Source organism: Lutra lutra, chromosome X (assembly GCF_902655055.1).
Source record: "Lutra lutra chromosome X, mLutLut1.2, whole genome shotgun sequence".
NCBI lineage: Eukaryota > Metazoa > Chordata > Mammalia > Carnivora > Mustelidae > Lutra > Lutra lutra.
The window spans coordinates 66,512,294-66,531,034 of NC_062296.1; the positions used below are offsets into that span (position 1 = coordinate 66,512,294).

The following is an 18,741-nucleotide window of genomic DNA, read 5'->3' on the forward strand; positions in this document are numbered from 1 at the left end:
ATGCCTTCCCCTAGTTCCCACCATTTTGGAGATGTCTGCTCAAGGCTAAGGGAATAGTCTCAGGCAGTGGTTCTAAAAATGTCATCTCCAAATGAGCAGCAGCATCTGGAAGTTGTTAATAGTGCAAAGTCTTGGGCCCCACTCCAGACCTACTGAATCAGAAACTCTGGGAATTGAGCCCAGCCACCTGTGTTATAACAAGCCCTTTAAGGGATTCTAATGTGTGCTCACATGTGAGAAACACCGACCTAAGGCCACAGGTCAGAGACAAATAAAACAGACCCCCATAAAGACGAAGGCCAAGACCCAAAGCCAGTTACTATGGTATTGCAGACTGTAAGCAGAACTAATGGATATACATAACCACTCAATGATTAGGGATAGGAGGAAGTCATAATTATACTTTTATTATTAGAGCCAGGTAAATATATAAATGAATACAAATAGGAGTTAGGAGCTAAAGAGTAAAATGTTGATTTAAGTTTGCACAACTGACAGTGAGCCTATACCACACAGTATTGGAACACAAATAGAAAAGTGCATTAATGCAAGAAAAACCATCATTTCTGAGCCCAGAAGCCTAAGGAACACGTGAAAGGATCCTTAATTGTATTAATCCTTTTCTGAAACAAGCTACCACGCATACATGATCCAGAACATGTGCTGAGGAAAACTCATTTGATGTTGTCACTTCACCAGAGATACAGCTATTGAAATTTCGCTCCAATTCTGAATTCGTGCCATGCAAGCAAATGATCTTTAGAAGCAAAGATGAGAACTTGAGAGCAAGAGAGAGTTTGTTCAATGTGCCATCCAGATTCTGGGGGAACCGACCAAGGAATATTCCATCGTCACGTCGCAATAGCAATTTCCCGCCGCTGAAGGCCAATTAGGCAATTTACTCTGAGGAGTACAAGTCAGAAACTCAGGAAAGCCAATTCCTAGAATAAGTCCACAAAGGACCTGAAATTTTCGAAAGAGAAACAGCCCTCCTGCCAGAGAAAGCAAAGTGCAGAGGGCAGCACGCATAGGTTCGTGTTTCAGGGGTGATGACTGGCCACTCCATTTGCTTTTACACGCGCTCTCTGAGCTGCTCAGCTTCGTCTCCTGCATGGCCTGTGTGAAGAGCTCAAAGCTCTGCTGTTGGGATCAGGGCCAGAGCAGCTCTGAATGTCACTGCGGAGAACATTAGACAGACGGGCTCAATGTCCAAAAAGCATACCTATGTTTAGTCAACACCGAGTGTCGCTTTGCATTAATGAAAATCATACTGATCATACTTAAAATACTAATAATGGCTGACTTAGTGCCTTTACCCTGTGCCTGACAGACCCCCTGCTAAGCACATTCTGGGCCCATTCTCAGTGGATCTTCATAACACACCTACGCCTACAGGGTGAATGCTGCTAGTACTGCATTTCGCACACGAGGAAATTCAGCTTCCAAGATGCTAAGAAACTTGGCGAAGGTCAACCAACGATTGTGGTGGAGCCAGGATCCAAACCCCAAGCTATCGGACTCTGGAAGTTCTGCTTTCATGTCTTCATTGAGAGTCCAACCTATTTCAATAGGTGGGATTTGTGATGTGTGTGCAATTTTCTTTGCCTCACAAGGAAAGAACATTTCAGATAGTAAGATTATGTTACTGAAATGTGCATGAGGATAATACTTACTTTCTGGCTGAGCACTGGATCTCTTCAGCCTTCGAGAGCTGTAAAGTCTGTTAGGAACGTGGTTCCCTCCTAAAGTCATTGTGTAAGTGAACATTCAGTTGTCCCCAAAGTGAGTGCTTTGGGATTGGTGATGTTCTGGTTGCCATGGACACCAGATTTCAACATACCACTGAGCACAGGAAATCCATTCCATGCAAAGCAATGGAGCCAGCAGATGGGCACAGTGACAGCTAACTGCACATAGTGCTATGACCAATATTTGTTTTGCCACCTCTAATTTAGATGATGTTCTCACCCATCAAGTCTGTAAGACTGTCTCTCTTCAGAGAAAAAGCTTCTTTACGGGCCAGGTAGCAACACTGACACTTCAACGTGTCAAAGTCATTTGTCTGTCTGGGTTGTTCAATGGATAAAGCTATTCAGAAAAGAAAACCTGATCTTTTTTTTTTAATTTTATTTATTTCTTTGACAGAGACAGATCACAAGTAGGCAGAGAGGCAGGCAGAGAGAGGAGGAAGCAGGCTCCCCGCTGAGCAGAGAGCCCGATGCGGGACTCCATCCCAGGACCCTGAGATCATGACCTGAGCCGAAGGCAGAGGCTTTAACCCACTGAGCCACTCAGGCGCCCAAGAAAACCTGATCTTAAACAAAACACTTCCTTGTTCAGCTTGCAAAAAGATGGATCAAATGACTTCTTGAAAATTTAATTTGTCCAAGGGGCTAGCACCCCAAGAATAATGAGTCTGTTAACTTGGTGGGTTTCCCTAGTAACTCAATCCACAAAGAAAATAATGAGGCAAAGATAAGTGGTACTTAGATATAAATAATGCATGAAAACAACATGTTTTTCTTTGGGACAAACCAAACGTCCAAGGCATTGTTCTTAATGAATATAGGTCAGAGATCAATCAGTGAAAGTCAATCATGAAGAAAAACACTTAGCGGACCATACCATGGATTGCTGGCCAGTTTACCAAGAGACCATCACCATGTGGGGTTATTAAAGGACCTCCCTGCCACACAGAGGAAATCTACCATGTGTTTTGTAGGGGCTGGTCATATGATGAACATCACTCATTAACCAGCAAAAATGAAAACAGCCAAGTTAATAAAAAAATTAATACAATCTATCATTTTCACATTTAGAGGTCAATAAATACAGTGAAATTCCATTAAAACAACCTCTTATAGAACACTGGGAGTTAAATTATTGGCAAAATAATTCAATCCATTTAAAAGAGTTTTTACTACATACATTTCCCCCCAATTTATTCAGTAATAAGAAAATTACAAACCAATACATTAATAAAAGAAAGAACAAGAACCATATGATACTCTCAATAGATGCTGAAAAAGCATTTGACAAAGTACAGCATCCCTTCCTGATCAAAACTCTTCAAAGTGTAGGGATAGAGGGCACATACCTCAATATTATCAAAACCATCTATGAAAAACCCACCACAAATATCATTCTCAATGGAGAAAAACTGAGAACTTTTCTGCTAAGGTCAGGAACATGTCAGGGATGTCCATTATCACCACTGCTATTCAACATAGTACTAGAAGTCCTAGCCTCAGCAATCAGACAACAAAAAGAAATTAAAGGCATCCAAATCAGCAAAGAAGAAGTCAAACTATCACTCTTTGCAGATGATATGATACTACATGTGGAAAACCCAAAAGACTCCACTCCAAATCTGCTAGAACTTGTACAGGAATTCAGTAAAGTGTCAGGATATAAAAATCAATGCACAGAAATCAGTTGCATTTCTTTACACCAACAACAAGACAGAAGAAAGAGAAATTAAGGAGTCCATCCCATTTACAATTGCACCCAAAACCATAAGATACCTAGGAATAAACCTAACCAAAGAGGCAAATAATTTGTACTCAGAAAACTATAAAGTACTCATGAAAGAAATTGAGGAAGACACAAAGAAATGGAAAAATGTTCCATGCTCCTGGATTGGAAGAACAAATATTGTGAAAATGTCTATGTTACCTAAAGCAATCTATACATTTAATGCAATCCCCATCAATATCCCATCCATTTTTTTTCAAAGAAATGGAACAAATAATTCTAAAATTTATCTGGAATCACAAAAGACCTCGAATAGCCAAAGGAATATTGAAAAAGAAAGCTAAAGTTGGTGGCATCACAATTCCGGACTTTAAGGTCTATTACAAAGCTGTCATCATCAAGACAGTATGGTACTGGCACAAAAACAGACACATAGATCAATGGAACAGAATAGAGAGCCCAGAAATAGACTCTCAACTCTATGGTCAACTAGTCTTTGACAAAGCAGGAAAGAATGTCCAATGGAAAAAAGACAGCCTCTTCAATAAATGGTGTTGGGGAAATTGGACAGCCACATGCATAAAAATGAAATTGGACCATTTCCTTATACCACACACGAAAATAGACTAAAAACAGATGAAGGACCTCAATGTGAGAAAGGAATCCATCAAAATCCTTGAGGAGAACACAGGCAGCAACCTCTTCGACCTCAGCCACTGCAACTTCTTCCTAGGAACATCGCCAAAGGCAAGGGAAGCAAGGGAAAAAATGAACTATTGGGATTTCATCAAGATCAAAAGCTTTTGCACAGCAAAGGAAATAGTTAACAAAACCAAAAGAGAACTGACAGAATGGGAGAAGATATTTGCAAATGACATATCAGATAAAGGGCTAGTATCTAAAATCTATAAAGAGCTTAGCAAACTCAACATCCAAAAAACAAATAATTCAATCAAGAAATGGGCAGAAGACATGAACAGACATTTCTGCAAAGAAGACATCCAGATGGCCAACAGACACATGAAAAAGTGCTCCACATCACTCGGCATCAGGGAAATACAAAATCAAAACCACAATGAGATACCACCTCACACCAGTCAGAATGGCTAAAATTAACAAGTCAGGAAATGACATGCTGGCGAGGATGCGGAGAAAGGGGAACCCTCCTACACTGTTGGTGGGAATGCAAGCTGGTGCAACCACTCTGGAAAAGAGCATGGAGATTCCTCAAAAAGTTGAAAATAGAGCTACCCTTTGACCCAGCAATTGCACTACTGGGTATTTACCCTAAAGATACAAAAGTAGTGATCCGAAGGGGCACATGTACCTGAATGTTTATAGCGACAATGTCCACAATAGCCAAACTATGGAAAGAACCTAGATGTCCATCAACAGATGAATGGATAAAGAAGATGTGGTATATACACACAATGGAATGTTATGCAGCCATCAAAAGAAATCTTGCCATTTGCAATGACGTGGATGGAACTAAAGGGTATTATGCTGAGCGAAATAAGTCAATCAGAGAAAGACAACTATCATATGATCTCCCTGATATGAGGAAGTGGAGATGCAACGTGGGGAGCTTGGGGGGTAGGAAAAGAATAAATGAAACAAGATGGGATTGGGAGGGAGACAAACCATAAGAGACTCAATCTCACAAAACAAACTGTGGGTTGCTGGGGGGAGGGGGTAGGGAGAGGGTGGTGGGGTTATGGACATTGGGGAGGGTAAGTGCTATGGTGAGCGCTGTGAAGTGTGTAAACCTGGCAATTCACAGACCTGTACCCCTGGGGATAAAAATACATTATATGTTTATAAAAAAAAATTACAAACCATGTTCTCGCCAAATAATTACAATGCCAACAATAAGCTTAGATTTTGGTAGAATGTATTTAATAGATGAGAAGGTATAAATAAATTCTAAGGAAATCTGCATTACTGGGTAGATTTTTTTTAAAGATTTTATTTATTTGACAGACAGAGATCACAGGTAGGCAGAGAGGCAGGCAGAGAGAGAGGAGGAAGCAGGTTCCCTGCTGAGCAGAGAGCCTGATGTGGGACTCCATCCCAGGACTCTGAGATCATGACCTGAGCCGAAGGCAGAGGCTTAACCCACTGAGCCACACAGGCGCCCCTACTGGGTAGATTTTTTCTAAATCACTGTATCATAAAAAATAAAAAGAAAAGGTCTAAGCATTTTCTACTTAAATTAATTTAGAGTGGGGGCAGCACTTATATCACACAGGTAGATTTAATTAAAGGATTCTAAAATGAGAGGGGTTCAATGAGCATCAATCATGTTTTCTATCTGATCTGGAAATGTAATGACGTGTCTCTTCTATTATTATGAACTAATTTAAAACTGCTGGAAATTGGTGTATTTGGGCCTTTAAAGAAATTCTTTTATTTTTCCTTTTTTTAATTTTATTTTTGTTTTCAGTGTTCCAAAATTCATTGTTTATGCACCACACCCAGGGCTCTATGTAATACGTGCCCTCCTTAATACCCACCACCAGGCTCACTCAACCGCCCACCCCACTCCCCTCCAAAAAAAAAACCTTGTATATATAGTACAAAATTATATTTATCAGGGAAAAAAAAAGGAATCCATACATTCATTCACAGATTGTTAACAGAGTTCTTAAACCTGCAAGGAGATGTGCCAGGCAGTGAATCTTTCCTTCAGCATTAACTATGACCTGAAGAGCTAATAGTCTGGCATTTATGGAAGAAATCATTTTCAGCACAAAGGACAAACGATGAAAATCATGAAGTTTGGGGGGAATCCATCAAATCTGTTGATAGGCAATCCCATAAAATTGGAAAAAAAATAGTGATTTAGAGCTTTTTACTCTCAAGTCTGCTCAGTGAACCAGTAGCAGTAACCACAACATCACCTGGGAGCTTGCTAGGGATGCCGCATCTTGGGCCTTAACCTAGACCTGCTGAATCAAAACTTGGTTTTTAACAAGATCCCCAGGAGATCTGTGTGCACAGTTAAGTGTAAGGAGCGCTATCAGAAAGCACAGACTTGACAACCAGCCTGCAGGGGGCAGAACCTCATTTCTGCCACCAACTAGGGGTGTAACCTGGAAGAAGTTCCCTAGCTTCTCTGCACCTCAGTTCCCTCACTGGGTATGATGGAGATAGCAATGGCGCCTAACTCATAAGGTTGCTGGTAGTATTAAAGGACATAAAATATGTAAAGTGCTTATCAAACTTATAAAGTTTGTCCCTACATCCTTCTAGCAATCACAGGGTTCTGGCTCAAGAGTAACAGAGGATGTGGGGCGCCTGGGTGGCTCAGTGGGCTAAGCCTCTGCCTTTGGCTCAGGTCATGATCTCAGGATCCTGGGATCGAGCCCCGCATTGGGCTCTCTGCTCGACGGGGAGCCTGCTTCCCCCCTCTCTCTTCCTGCCTCTCTGCCTACTTGTGATCTCTGTCTAATAAATAAATAAAATCTTAAAAAAAACAGTAACAGAGGATGTAAGCTGTAGCTCATAGATGTGCCCCACTTGTGGGTGGGTCTATAAGCAGACAATGAGGAACTGGTCTCGGCCTACAAAAAACCACATTCCCCAACCTGCTGTCATTTCAAGCCAAACTTGTGGTGTTTTCATAAGCAGTGCATACCACATGGCTGCTTGTAGAGACCACTAAAACCCAGACTGAGTGAAACCCTGCATATGCATTCTGTTTGCTGAGTGTTGAAGGAAACAATAGGGGGACTCATTTTCTGCCCTAGAAACTTCCGTCCTCATTTTCTACCTATCAGTTTCTCATCTACTAAAAAGTCTGATGAAACCCAGCACTGAAAATGTAGAAACACCAGCACTCCCCAACACTCATGGAGGGAAAGGAAATTGATAAAATCTTTCTGGAAAGCAGTTTTGATCATCTCTATCAAATGGAAATGATCTGTAAACTTTGAAGGAGCAGTTGTGTTTTAAATTTACCCTAGGGACGCCTGGGTGGCTCAGGCAGTTAAGAGGTAAATCGTCTGCCTGCCTTCCACTCCGGTCACAACCCTTGCTCAGCAGGGAGCCTGCTTCTCCCTCAGCCTGCCACTCCCCCTGCTTGTGATGGTGCATGTGCTCTTTCTCTGGTAAATAAATAAAATCTTAAAAAATAAATAAAAAAATTTATCCTACATATATATACTTGCAACAGAAGGCGAAGATACATAAACATACATTAAAAGACATGTATATGTCTGTACACATTACATGTAAGTATTGTATATGTATATATGCATGTTATATGTATAAGTGTGAATTCTTTACAGCACAGTTTTGACAGGAAAAAACTTGAATTTAATATCAATCATTAATGGTTAAATTGTGCTATAGCCATTAAATCAAACCAGTATAAAGAATGAAACCTCTTTCTATGCGGTCATGTGCAAGAAAACTATAGAATATATATAAGATCATTTCCATAGATGGAGAAAGATACAGGCAATTTACATGGAATATTTCTAAAAAAAGATAAATTAATGATAATATGTTCAAAGACATTCTGTTATGTATCTTTCTGTATCTTCTCATTGTTTGGCTTTACCTTTTGAGTATGAGGGCAATAATAATTTTTAAGAAAAACTAGGGGAAAAAAATCTCAAACAACCTAACATTATACTTCCAGGAACTAGAAAAAGAAAAAGAAAAAACAACTAAGCCCCAACTTAGCAGAAGGAAGGAATAAACATTAGAGCAGAAATAAAATACAGACCAGGAACACAATAGAAAAGATCAACTAAGAATCGATTCTTAGAAAAGATAAACAAAACTGACAAACCTGTAGTTAGAATAAAAGAAAACAGACCCAAATAAAGTCAGAAATAAAGAGACACAGTAAATGACATCACCCCAATACAAAGGGTATAAGACTACTGTGAACAATTATATACCAACAAATTGGACAATCTAGAAGAAATGGATGAATTCATAGAAACACACAATCTATCAAGATTGAATCATGACAAAATAGAAAACTGAGGTGCTTGGGTGGCTCAGTTGGCTAAGCATCTGCCTTTGCCTTTGGTCAGGATCCCAGGGTCCTGGAATAGAGACCTGCATCAAGCTCCCTGCTCAGCAAGGAGTCTGCTTCTCGCTCTCCCTCTGTCTGCTGTTCCCCCTACTTGTGCTCTGTCACACAAATAAATAAAACCTTTTTTTTTATTAAAAGATTTTATTTATTTATTTGACAGAGAGATCACAGTAGACAGAGGCAGGCAAAGAGAGGTGGGGGGAAGCAGGCTCCCTGCTGAGCAGAGAGCCCGATGCAGGACTCGATCCCAGGACCCTGAGATCATGACCTGAGCCGAAGGCAGTGGCTTAACCCACTGAGCCACCCAGGCGCCCCAAAACCTTTTTCTAAAAATGAAGAATAGAAAATCGGGGCACCTGGGTGTCTCAGTGGGTTAAAGCCTCTGCCTTCAGCTCAGGTCATGATCCCAGTGTCCTGGGATTGAGCCCTATGTCAGGCTCTCTGCTCAGCAGGGAGCCTGCTTCCCTTCCTCTCTCTCTGCCTGCCTCTCTGCCTACCTGTGATCTGTCAAATAAATAAATCTTTAAAAAAAAAAAAAAAAGAAAAGAAATAGAAAATCTAAACAGACCAATAAGGAGTAAGGAGATGGAATCAGTAACCAAAAACCTGTCATCAAAGACAGACCAGGACCGACAGGTTCTGAAGGATTCTACCAAACAGATAAAAAAGAATGTCAACCCTCAAATTCCTCCAAAAGAACAGAAAAGGAGGGGACACTTCCAATTCATTTTATGAGGTCATTATTACCCTGACACCAAAGCCAGATAAAGGCACTATAGATAGGCCAATACCCCTAATGAATAAAGATGCAAACATTTGGGGGCACCTGGGTGGCTCAGTGGGTTAAGGCCTCTGCCTTCGGCTCGGGTCATGATTCCAGGGTCCTGGGATGGAGCCCCATGTCGGGCTCTCTGCTCAGCGGGGAGCTTGCTTCCCTCTCTCTCTCTCTCTCTGCCTGCCTCTCTGCCTACTTGTGATTTCTGTCTGTCAAATAAATAAATAAAATCTAAAAAAAAAAAAAAAGATGCAAACATTTGCAACAAAATACTAGCAAACCACATTTCAACAACACATTAAAGGATCATACAACATGACCAAATGGGATTCATCCCTGTGATGCAAGAATAGCTCAACATATGCTACTAAATGTGATAGAACACATTAATAGAAGACAAAAAAAATCATAGGATTATCTCAAGACATACAGAAAAAGCGTTTGACTAGATTCAACACCCAATTATGATCAAAACTCTCAACAAATTGGATATAGAAAGAACATGCTTCAACATGATCAAGGCCATATAAGAGAAGCCCACAGCTAACAAACATCATACTCAATGATAAAAGGTTGACCACTCTTCCTCCAAGGTCAGGAACAAGACACAAAGGTGCTCACACTCACCACACCTAGTCAACATAGTACTAGGAAAAATACTAAAAGACATGAAACCACAAAAGACCCTGAATAGCCAAAGCAATTCTAAGGCAGAACTGTACAGTTCAAGGCATCACACTTCCTGATTCTGAACTGTATTACAAAGCTATAGTAATAAAAACAGTATGGTACTGGCATAAAAACAGACATATAGACCAATGAAAGAAAATCAGGAGTCCAGAAATAAATCCACACATATATGGTCAACTAATATCTGACATGGGAGCCAAGACAACTCAATGGAGAAAAGATAGTTCTTCAGTAAGTGGTGCTGGAAAAACGGAATAACCACATGCAGAAAAATGAAACTGAACTCCTATCTTACACCACTTACAAAAATTATTTCAAAACGGATTAAAGACTTAAACATAAGACCTGAAACTGTGAAATATGAAGAAAGCAAAGAAAACACCCCTTGAGGCACCTGGGTGGCTCAGTGGGTTAAGCCTCTGCCTTCAGATCAGGTCATGATCTCAGGGTCCTGGAATCGAGCCCCACATCGGGTTCTCTGCTCAGAAGGGAGCCCGCTTCTCCCTCTCTCTCTGCCTGCCTCTCTGCCTACTTGTGATCTCTGTCTGTCAAATAAATAAATAAAATCTTAAAAAAAAAAAAAAAGAAAACGCCCCTTGACATTGGTCTTAGCAATGATTTTCTGGATAGGACCCCAAAAGCACAAGGAACAAAAGCAGAAATCAGTAAATGGGATGACATCAAACTAAAAAGCTTCTGCACAGCAAAGGAAACCATGAACAAAATGAAAAGGCAACATATGGAATAGAAGAAAATATCTGCAAACTCTATTTGAATAGGAGGTTAATATCAAAAATATATAAACAACTCCATACAGCTCAATAGCAAAATAAACAACTTGATTTAAAGATGGGCAGAAGAACTGTACATTTTCCCAAAGAAGACATACCCATGGCCAATGGGTAACTGCAAAGGTGTTCAACATCATTAGCCAGCAGGGAAATGGAAATCAGAACCACTATAGGGTCTTACCTCACCCCTGTCAGAACGGCTGTCATCAGAGAGACAAGAAATATCAAGAGTTGGTGAGAATGTGGAGAAAAGGAAGTCCTTGTGCGTTGTTGGTGGGAAGGTAAACTCATAGTCTGGAGGTTCCTCAAAAAACTACAACTAGAATTACCCTATGACCCAGCAATTCCACTTGTAGATATTGATCCAAAGGAAATGAATACAGGTTCTCAAAGAGATGCATGCATCCCCATGTTCATGGCAACATTATTCACAACAGCCAAGGAAGTGAGAGGTCATAAGACAGACCTTGCCAAGGGACGTCAGGAGGCAGACATTTTGGTATCCATGCAACAGCTTTTTCCTTCTCCTTTCCTCTTTTTTGTCAGAACCTGCATTCAATGATCCAGGTTAAAAATGAAGGACACTAATCTTCCCAGCCTCCCCTGAAACCAGAAGTGGCCAGTGACTAAGTGCTGGACAATGAGGCAGAAGGGAAATTCTTCAAGTATAAAATGTTTTACATGATTTTTTTAAAAGAAGCAAGAAAAAAGCCTCAGACTCTTCCTTTCTACTTTAGTTGAATGGGAACATAATGTCTGGAATGACAGTGGCCATCTTGCAACCCTAGAGAGTGGGACACTCCTACACTGAAAATTGCAGAGAAAAATGTTGGAAAGGGCTTGGGTTCTGATGACCTTCTCTAGTTGCTGCACCAATCTGTAATGGCCTAGCTCTACACCCCTTAGAAAGTGAGGTAATAGATGTTCCCATTATTCAGATCACTTTTTATTGGACATTCTACTATTTGCAGCTAAAAGCATCACCACTTACACAGCTGCCAACCACCTGCCTTAGGAATGAGCCAAGGACCCAATTAACAATTTAGCAATAGATATATATAATTATGGAAGGAAGATATACTCCTGGTATCTGGTGTGATTTTCTATATGATGTTCAGAATCACTTTTGATTTTCTGTTCGTGGACGCAAAAGGGAACAACTCTGATTCCATTAAGCAGCTACTGTGGGCCAAGCAAAATACTAGGCACTTGATCTAAAGTGAGTCACCACAGCAACTTCCAGACCAGCCCCCTTTGGCTGGGGAAATAAAATCACATCTGTATTTCCTCAAATCTCATTTAAACAATTTCGCATTTACTTTCATTACAAATGCAGACCACAAACCACTCAAGTACTTGTGACTTTGCCACCTATAGAAATCACAGCTATATTCATATCACACTGCATTTGTTGAAGACAGCTCTAAATATCACTGACCCTCATCACTCTTTCAAAGGTACCATAATCTGTAGGCTTGCTGCGAAATCTTGTTATTTAACGTGTTAATAAAGAAACACACAGGGGGCGCCTGGGTGGCTCAGTGGGTTAAAGCCTCTGCCTTCGGCTCGGGTCATGATCCCAGGGTCCTGGAATCAAGCCCCATGTCGGGCTCTCTGCTCAGTGGGAAGCCTGCCTCCTCCTCTCTCTCTCTCTTTCTTTGCCTGCTTGTGATCTTTGTCTGTCAAATAAATAAATAAAATCTTTGGAAAAAAGAAAAAAAGGAAAGAAAAAAAAAAAGAAACACACAGGCCACTGCATCACAATTTTTCAAACGTTTTGGTAACTGAATGTCGATATAACTGGCTTCCTTTGTAACCCTAAGTGTTTGATTTTATGCACCTAAAAATGTTATTCTAAGAGGTATTGATGGGAGGCCCCTGGGTGGCTCAGTCGGTTAAGTGGCTGCCTTCAGCTCAGGTCATGATCCCAGAGTCCTGGGACTGAACCCCATGTTGAGGTCCTTGCTCAGCCGGGGGCCTGCTGCTCCCTCTCCCTCTGCTCTGCTCGTGCTTTCTCTCTCTCAGTGTCCCTGTCTCTCAAATAAATAAATCTTTTTAAAAAAAGAAGGAAAGAAAGAAAAAAGAGTTATCGATGGCTTCACCAGATTTACAAAGGGATCCTTGGCACAAAAGGGGCTTGGACCCCGTGAAACTAGTCCCCCTTGTGACTGTTCAATTCACTGTCCATGCAGAAAACCCGGGTGATCTTTATAAAGGTAAGTAAGATGAAGACGTGACCATTAAAACCGGAGACAAGCCTCAACTCCTGACTGAGCTGGCCCTGCAGGATCTTGTTTGAGCCGGCTCACAGCTACGTGTAGTCGGTTGAGGGCTCTCCCATCCCTCTAGCCCTGGCTCACTCTGCTCCCATCACATGGGCAGCCTTCCACTTCTTTGAAATCTACAAGCAGATCTGCACCTTGGAGGCTTCATCCTTCTGGTCTCTGCTGGCTGGAATGCCTACTCTTAAAGCAGCCGCTTCATGTTCAGACTTCAGTGATGAGCCAGGACATCACCTCCACAGAGAAGTCTTCCTGGCTGTCCTCTGCCAAGCAGCATCCCACCCCTCTCCTGTTCTGTCCTGCCCTGCCCCCAGGTATTTCCTGTTTACTTCCTTCAGAGCACTTGCCACAACATAATTACATTGATTTTTGCTCACTGGCATCTACCAAGGGGCCTGGTACATGTAAAAACCTGACATTCATGGAATGAAGGGATAAACGACAAAATTAAGTGAAAAGGAAGTTATCATTCATCCATTTTAGAAGTGAGGAAACGGAGGCTCAGATATAAAATTATTTGTTCAAGTTCACCCAGTGGTAAAGCTATTATTTTAACTGTGGTCCCTGGGCCTCCCCTTTATCCCTCCACCATTTCTAACTTTTCCCGGTTACATTTCCCCCAATCTGGAAAGCAGAATGGACCCAATATAAGTTTTTATGGTGTGATTTCATAGGACTTCAGTGCCCCGTTGCTCAAGGATATCTGCTTAACAAACCATCAAAGCTACTTCCCTTGAGTATTTCCAGGAGAGCCAAATTGAACAAAAATATATTACCTGGTTAGAGCGTCTCTTCCTGTCACTGTCTCTGTACATACATCGACATACGTTTTTTCTCATCTCTGAATCTTATCAATACAAACAATAAAATCAGATGGAAGGAAGTCAAAAAAGGGTAGACTAAGGAAGAAAAAAATTTAACCCAAATTAAATGCTAGTATATGGAAGTACATAAGGCACTTTATATCAGATATGTGGGCAATTTTGGCCACAGACTTCCTAGTAGCCATCATCAAGTGAGAAACATGTCAGTTACGCGGCATATTCTGAAGATTAAAAAATTCAATCAATTTCCAGGAAGAGCACAACCATTTCTGTACTCTAAGTACTGAGAGAAATTCCCCTTGTGGGTCCTTATAATGAAAGCATGATAGGATAGAGTGATCAGTATTCTCAACGACAACCTTATAAAAAAATATATCAAGCTTCAGAGAATGGTGTCTTATAGCAAAGCTCAACAGACATGACTGGTATGCCCAATCCTGTGCCGCACTGCATCGCCTTGGTCCTTCAAAGCATGGTCCCTGGACCAGCAGCATCACCTGGGAACTTGCTAGAAATGCAGAATCTCAGGCCCAATGCCAGGCCTGCCGAATCGGTCTATATTCTATTGACAAGATCTGCAGGTGATTCCCATGAACGTTCAAGTTTAACAAGCGCTGGTCTCAAGGTTAAGCTTGATCTCAGGCAAAACTTCCAAGAAACTGGTATTCACTTATTCGGGCAACACCTATTTACTGAGACCTTGGTGGTAAGAAAGGATTCCGACCAATAGGACATATTCTTACCAGTATGACACCAAAAGCACCACCATAAAGGAAAATATTGATAAATGGGTCGCCATTCAGAATGAGTGGCAAAGCAAGCCATAAATAGTATTTGCAATAATCCCAAACGAAAAGGGGAGAACTTGAATATGTCCCAGGTACCCTCTTAATGATGAGATTATAACGAAAAAATAAAACCTCTCTACACGTATGGAGCTTACCTGCTAATTGGAAAAGACATAAACAAGTAAAATGAAACAAGTAAAGGGCATCAAGTCAGGGGACAAGGTTGCAGTTTCATAGAGGGTGAACAGGGAAGGAAGGCTTCACCGATGAGGCAGCGACCTATACAAGGTCAAAGAGCTAGCTATAAAAATAGCTAGAGGAAGAGTATTCCAAGCAAAGGGAACAGCGAGTACAAATACTCCGAGACAAGAAATGCTTGGCACAGCCAGAAGGCCAGTGTGGTTGAAGCAGAGTGAGCAGAAGAGCAATAGGTATGCAGGGGGGCCAAATCATGTGGGGCCTTGTCGGCCATTTTAAGGATCTAAGCTCTGAGAAAGATGAGAAGTCTCTGGAGAGAAGATAATAGGGAGCCACTGCAGGATGCTGAGTGGGGGAAATGGCATGATGAAGTGCTTCTAAGATTGGTTTCTAAGAGGTACATGTAATGGCTTGAGAAAATCCAGCTGAGTATATTGCACTAATCCCAGTAAATGGGGATTTATTGATTCAACTATTTATTAGGTGCCAAAGCTGTGCCAAGTAGTGTGGGGAGGATACAGACCAGGGTGATAACTGAAGGAATTGCCAGAGCAAAGTGAATATAAATGACATTGGAAGGAAAGAAACCCAGGACATAATAACAGATTATTTATAGAGAAATGACAGAAGTTGGCAACTCAATTTAATCAACGTTTATGGATCATCTACTGAGGGCAAAGCCATATGCTGGCTAGGGTGCAGGAGTGGGGATGGCGCAGGAGACATATTTTCCCCTCAGAAGGGCTTCCAGCCAGGCGTGCTTAGCCTCTGCCCTGCACTTTTCAAGCCTGAATTTCTCAGATTACTGCAGCTGAGGTTGGCATGGAGACTAGCTTATTTGCTCTGGTTAAGAGCTGGGTTTGGTGGTGATGGTAGTGGTGGTGGTTGGGGTGGGGGGTGTTGAACAACCCTCAGAACTCGTTCTGTCTCCTGGGAGTAGGGGCCAAAGAACCTCAAATTGATTAGTATAAAAAGACAGATTTGGTTTGGCAGGAGGGCAGCAGAGAGGTCTTAATAAATGTCTGTTTGGATCAGGGTTGCAGACTGGCCCTGGGTCACCAGTTTTGGGGCAATGAGTCCTTGAGGTGTGTGTCCGTTTGTATGACCTGACGGGTCTCCCACTCTCCGCCACCCCATTCTGGAGAGAAGACCCCAAGGCACACAAAGGGAAAGCAGGCCAAAAAAGCTCCGAATTTGAAAATCGCCCACCACCAGACTGCAAGGTCTGAGGAGCAGATGCAAATGAAATGCAAATGATATGTAAATAGCCCTGTGGCCTTCTAAAAGGTTTTCTACAACTGGAAGGGCCCTTGGGGAACTGCTAGCAGATAACAGTGACTCAGAAGCAGAGTGAACTATTTCAAGACAACGTTGTCACACAGATCTTTGCTACCGTGCTAGCACAGTGCACAGTCTTTACTGATTTTTTTCTCACTTATATCAACCTCACCTTCTATAAATAAAAAAAAATCAAGTCTGCCTCTGTTATCTTAGAAGTTATCTAAGTTAATTACACTTTAAAAACACTGTGTACCTTTAATTTTTCTTCAAACGCCTCTTTCACCCAAATAAAGTCATGTTGCATGTGTCACTTCCTCCCTAGAACAGTATTTGGCTCCACTGGGTTATGAATGAAAATGCCTCTCTCTCAGTTCTAGTTACTATGATCCTTTGGAGGATTTTTCCCCCCCTACTCCACAGGAACTGGCACATTCTCCTCTAATGGTCACATGCTGTATTCAAAGTGAATCCAGAAAAAAAAAAATAGGTCGTTGTGAAATCCAATTCACTTCAAGGAGCCACTGGAAAGCTATTCATTAAGAAAACCTGCCCTGTTAAGTACGTTGTCATCTTGACAATCCTAACTACGTGTTTTAGAATGAAAAATGCACATTCGATTACAATGGGGTAAACTTCTGTCTCCGTTTATGCGTTTCAAAGAGGACAGCCCCATTAGACATTTTAAAAGAGCCCTGAGATTAACTGAATAGTAAGCAAACACAGTCAGCCCATCAGATCCGCAGCTGGGCAGTAATTCTGGGTTACAGACAGCGGCGCGGGGGACCGGCGGCGGGGGGGAGGGGGGCTGTCGTCAAAGCCATTTACCTCCACGTTAGCCATGGAAACCATGAAAACCTAACCAGCCCCCCAAACTTCCAATACTTTGCCAGCAGTCTTAACATTCGCGGGGCTTCAGCTTTTCGACAGGAGGGTCAAAAGAAGGGAAATCCCTTTCATTTTCGAGGAGTTCCCCCCAAATAGCCTCCAGGAAGCTGTTGGGCAAGGAGGCATCTGGGGAGATGCCACGTTCGGCGTAAAACAAAAAGCGCAAAGATGCGGAATCCCAACAACTGAGAGACTGAAAAAGAGAGGGGGGGTAGACGGACAAAAACAGATGAACCTCTGGAGACTGAGGAAACAACAGCGCCAGAGTAACAAGGAGTGCAGGGGTGGGTGGGTAGGGGTGCGCTGCTCCCGCAGCCGGGACTCCGGGGAAAGGGCCGGGCAGGCGGCGAGCGCCCCCCCGCGGCCGGGGCTGCCTCTTACCTCCTGGGCGAGTTTCTGCTTGAGCACCAGCGCGGCGCACAGGTAGCCCGCGCGGCCCACGAACAGCTCGTCGGAGCCGCACTCCAGGAAGGACACCGGCGCGCAGACGGCGCACAGAGCCCGGAACTTGCCCAGCGGCTGCACGTAGTCGGACCGGCCCAGGGCGTGGTACACGAGCGTGGCGACGGCGTACACGCCCGCTCCCCCGAGCAGGAAGGCAGCGCGGGTGTCGGCGTCCGGCTCGCCCCACTCCTCGGCGCGGGCGCACGCGTCTATGAGGCGCTTGGCCGAGCGCAGGTAGCGCTCCCGGGCCCCGGCAAAGAGCGGGCTCTGCGAGACGTGGTAGAGCATGTAGGCCACCCCGGCCACGCCGCCGTACAGCCCGCCCTGGCAGCTGCTGGCCGCGGCCGCCGCCCCCCGGGCCTCAGCGCCGCCCCCGAGCGGGGGCAGCTCCTGAAGGATGCGCTCGATGGTGGCGGTGACCAAGGGCGCCACCGCCTCCTCGCACTGGCCCGCCAGCAGACTGCCCTGATAGTCATCGAAGCGGTTGGCGAAGCAGCGCTTGGTGTCCATGCTGCTGCCCGTGCCCCCCAAAGCCGGGCCGGGGTCCGCGTGAGGGCGCGCCCTGCAGCCCCGTGCACCACCTCTCGCTCCCGGAGGCACTCGGCCGGCGGTTGATGCGGCGGGGATGGAGCAGGGAGGCTGAGACGGGAGGTGACAAGAGGAGGCGGGCGCGAGGAAGAAGCACGGAGCGGATTGCCAAGTGGGGCACCGGGCTGCCGGGAAGCTCCCAAGTGGCCCAGGCGGGCGCTGGGGACGCGCGTCGTACGCCCCCCCTCCGAGAGGCCGCGCCCTCGCCGAACCCGCCCCCTCCTGCGCCGCCGCAGCTCGGCCGCCTCTCCAAGGGACCGAGGTGATCTCCGGCAGGACCCACGCGGGGCCCGCGCCACTCCTCCCGCTCCGCCCCCGGCTCCTCCCTTCCCGGCGGAAGGCCGGGGACGTGCGGGACACCGATCGGGAAAGCTGAGGCTCGGCACACACACACCTGACGCTGGAGGTGAAGACCTCGAGTCCCTAGTACACTACACTCAAAGTGTGGTCCTCGAGTCAGCCGATCAGCATCACCTGGGAGAGTGTTAAAAACGCAGCAGCTCAGACTCCGCTCCAAAGCTATCGAGTCAAAATCAGCATATTTAGCAAGATCCCCAGGTGATTCACATGCACATTAAAGGTTGAGAAGCCACTGAAGTGGGGCGAGGTGGGGGGAGGTGGGGGAGTTGGCTAGGAAAAAACGGAGAGCCCTCCAGAAACTTGTTTTCTCA

General features: G+C 43.9%; 1 protein-coding gene across 1 annotated transcript in view; it reads right to left on the minus strand.

Annotated features, from left to right (window-relative positions):
• LANCL3 (LanC like family member 3) overlaps positions 1 to 18,234 on the minus strand; it is a 105,619-nt gene extending 87,385 nt beyond the window's left edge. Inside the window, exon 1 of the mRNA XM_047716937.1 lies at positions 17,420 to 18,234. Within this exon, the coding sequence (XP_047572893.1) occupies positions 17,420 to 17,992 (573 nt within the window). The 5' untranslated portion in view covers positions 17,993 to 18,234. The remainder of the gene's footprint in view (positions 1 to 17,419) is intronic.
• Between the last annotated feature and the right edge of the window lie 507 nt (positions 18,235 to 18,741).